General features: G+C 50.7%; 1 protein-coding gene across 1 annotated transcript in view; it reads left to right on the top strand.

Moving 5' to 3' along the window:
• Window positions 1-2,797, top strand: part of LOC138950829 (lectin L6-like) — a 17,569-nt gene extending 14,772 nt beyond the window's left edge. Inside the window, exon 7 of the mRNA XM_070322548.1 lies at window positions 1,819-2,797. Within this exon, the coding sequence (XP_070178649.1) occupies window positions 1,819-2,037 (219 nt within the window). The 3' untranslated portion in view covers window positions 2,038-2,797. The remainder of the gene's footprint in view (window positions 1-1,818) is intronic.

Genomic DNA, 2,797 nt, shown 5'->3' with positions numbered 1-2,797 from the left:
AGACAGTGACAACACTGGTACTGGGTGGGACTGATAAGGGTGGGAGACAGTGGCAACACTGGTACTGGGTGGGACTGATAAGGCTGAGAGAGGCAGTTGCAACACTGGTACTGGGTGGGACTGATAAGGCTGGCAGACTGTGGCAACACTGGTACTGGGTGGGACTGATAAGGCTGGGAGACAGTGGCAACACTGGTACTGGGTGGGACTGATAAGGCTGGGAGACAGTGGCAACACTGGTACTGGGTGGGACTGATAAGGCTGGGAGACAGTGACAACACTGGTACTGGGTGGGACTGATAAGGGTGGGAGACAGTGGCAACACTGGTACTGGGTGGGACTGATAAGGCTGAGAGAGGCAGTGGCAACACTGGTACTGGGTGGGACTGATAAGGCTGTCAGACAGTGGCAACACTGGTACTGGGTGGGACTGATAAGGCTGGGAGACAGTGGCAACACTGGTACTGGGTGGGACTGATAATGCTGGAAGACAGTGGCAACACTGGTACTGGGTGGGACTGATAAGGCAGGGAGACAGTGACAACACTGGTACTGGGTGGGACTGATAAGGGTGGGAGACAGTGGCAACACTGGTACTGGGTGAGACTGATAAGGCTGTCATACAGTGACAACACTGGTACTGGGTGGGACTGATAAGGCTGGGAGACAGTGGCAACACTGGTACTGGGTGGGACTGATAAGCTCGGGAGAGAGTGGCAACATTGGTACTTGGTGGGACTGTTAAGGCTGGGAGACAGTGGCAACACTGGTACTGGGTGGGACTGATAAGGCTGGGAGACAGTGGCAACACTGGTACTGGGTGGGACTGATAAGACTGGGAGACAGTGGCAACACTGGTACTGGGTGGGACTGATAAGGGTGGGAGACAGTGGCAACACTGGAACTGGATGGGACTGATAAGACTGGGAGACAGTGACAACACTGGTACTGGGTGGGACTGATAAGGGTGGGAGACAGTGGCAACACTGGTACTGGGTGGGACTGATAAGGCTGAGAGAGGCAGTTGCAACACTGGTACTGGGTGGGACTGATAAGGCTGGCAGACTGTGGCAACACTGGTACTGGGTGGGACTGATAAGGCTGGGAGACAGTGGCAACACTGGTACTGGGAGGGACTGATAAGGCTGGGAGACAGTGGCAACACTGGTACTGGGTGGGACTGATAAGGCAGGGAGACAGTGACAACACTGGTACTGGGTGGGACTGATAAGGGTGGGAGACAGTGGCAACACTGGTACTGGGTGAGACTGATAAGGCTGTCATACAGTGACAACACTGGTACTGGGTGGGACTGATAAGGCTGGGAGACAGTGGCAACACTGGTACTGGGTGGGACTGATAAGCTCGGGAGAGAGTGGCAACACTGGTACTTGGTGGGACTGTTAAGGCTGGGAGACAGTGGCAACACTGGTACTGGGTGGGACTGATAAGGCTGGGAGACAGTGGCAACACTGGTACTGGGTGGGACTGATAAGACTGGGAGACAGTGGCAACACTGGTACTGGGTGGGACTGATAAGGGTGGGAGACAGTGGCAACACTGGAACTGGATGGGACTGATAAGGCTGGGAGACAGTGGCAACACTGGTACTGGGTGGGACTGATAAGACTGGGAGACAGTGGCAACACTGGTACTGGGTGGGACTGATAAGGCTGGGAGACAGTGACTGAATATACATTTAAAAATGACTGGGGGGACAATATGCGACCAAGACATGTGTAGGTTTTTAAAAAGTTAATGTATCGGCGTGTCTGCCAGAAGTTGCTTGACTCGTTACTGGATTGTATGCTTTAACAGGTGAGCGGGGCTTTGGTGACGTTGGGCGTCGGAAAAGACTTCGTCATCGGTGCCAACAACGCTGACCAAATCTGGCGAAGAGACGGAGTGGCGAGCAGCACCTCAGGTGGAACCGGCTGGGTACTTCTGACTGGCGCCCTAAAGGTTGTCGACGCCTATAATGGCTGCTACGCTTGGGGGGTGAACAGAGAACAGGACATATGGCTGGGCACCTTCTGAGTGTCCGCTGCTGTCCATGGCTTAGACTGCAACATAACGTCACGCTCATAAGATAATTGCCTATGTCATTATTTGGTGTTTTCAGAAAAACGCAAAAAAAACTTATTTGGCTTCTGAACAATCTGCCTATCTCATATAATTTGCAAACTGCCTATCTCCAGCGGTGACAGCCGGATAAACGTGAGATAAAGAGCTAACAGCAACATTTTCAATCGGCAAAACTGCAACAACAAAAAACACAAAAACACAAAAACAAGTGTTTGCATACTTTCACATTCTCAAAACAAGTTTTCCTGTATCATAAAGAAAAAGTGCCAAACTCAAGAAACGAGATCGGCAGTTTTGCTTACGTTACCGTGGCAATGGTTTCCGATGGTCTGAGAGTTTGTACTCTCTTACACATGACAGATACCCTTCCAGTAGCTTCCCCTGTAGTTTCACTACAGAAATGCCTAACACTGAGATAGGTATTTTTCTGATGAGCGTGACGATAATCCAGTCAACATTCACTTTTGACGACGCTTGTTCGTTTGATCTCTTTCAATCCAGACCGTTCTATGTTTGCCCTCCAGCAAAAGATAGCACACAGCGGGCTTTTCCTGAGTTCAAACCAAGAATCCAATGTGTTTGATACTGCCCCTGTCACACCAAATTGAAGAATGTGTACTATCTTTTGCCGTTGAGTATAGCTCTGTAGATTTCTCGCACACTGTTGTGCAACTACTGATGCAATAAAGCCCACTCTAAGCATTAACAAGAA

This window comes from Littorina saxatilis, linkage group LG16, assembly GCF_037325665.1.
Source record: "Littorina saxatilis isolate snail1 linkage group LG16, US_GU_Lsax_2.0, whole genome shotgun sequence".
NCBI classification, from domain to species: domain Eukaryota; kingdom Metazoa; phylum Mollusca; class Gastropoda; order Littorinimorpha; family Littorinidae; genus Littorina; species Littorina saxatilis.
This window is presented reverse-complemented; position numbering and strand designations above follow the sequence as displayed.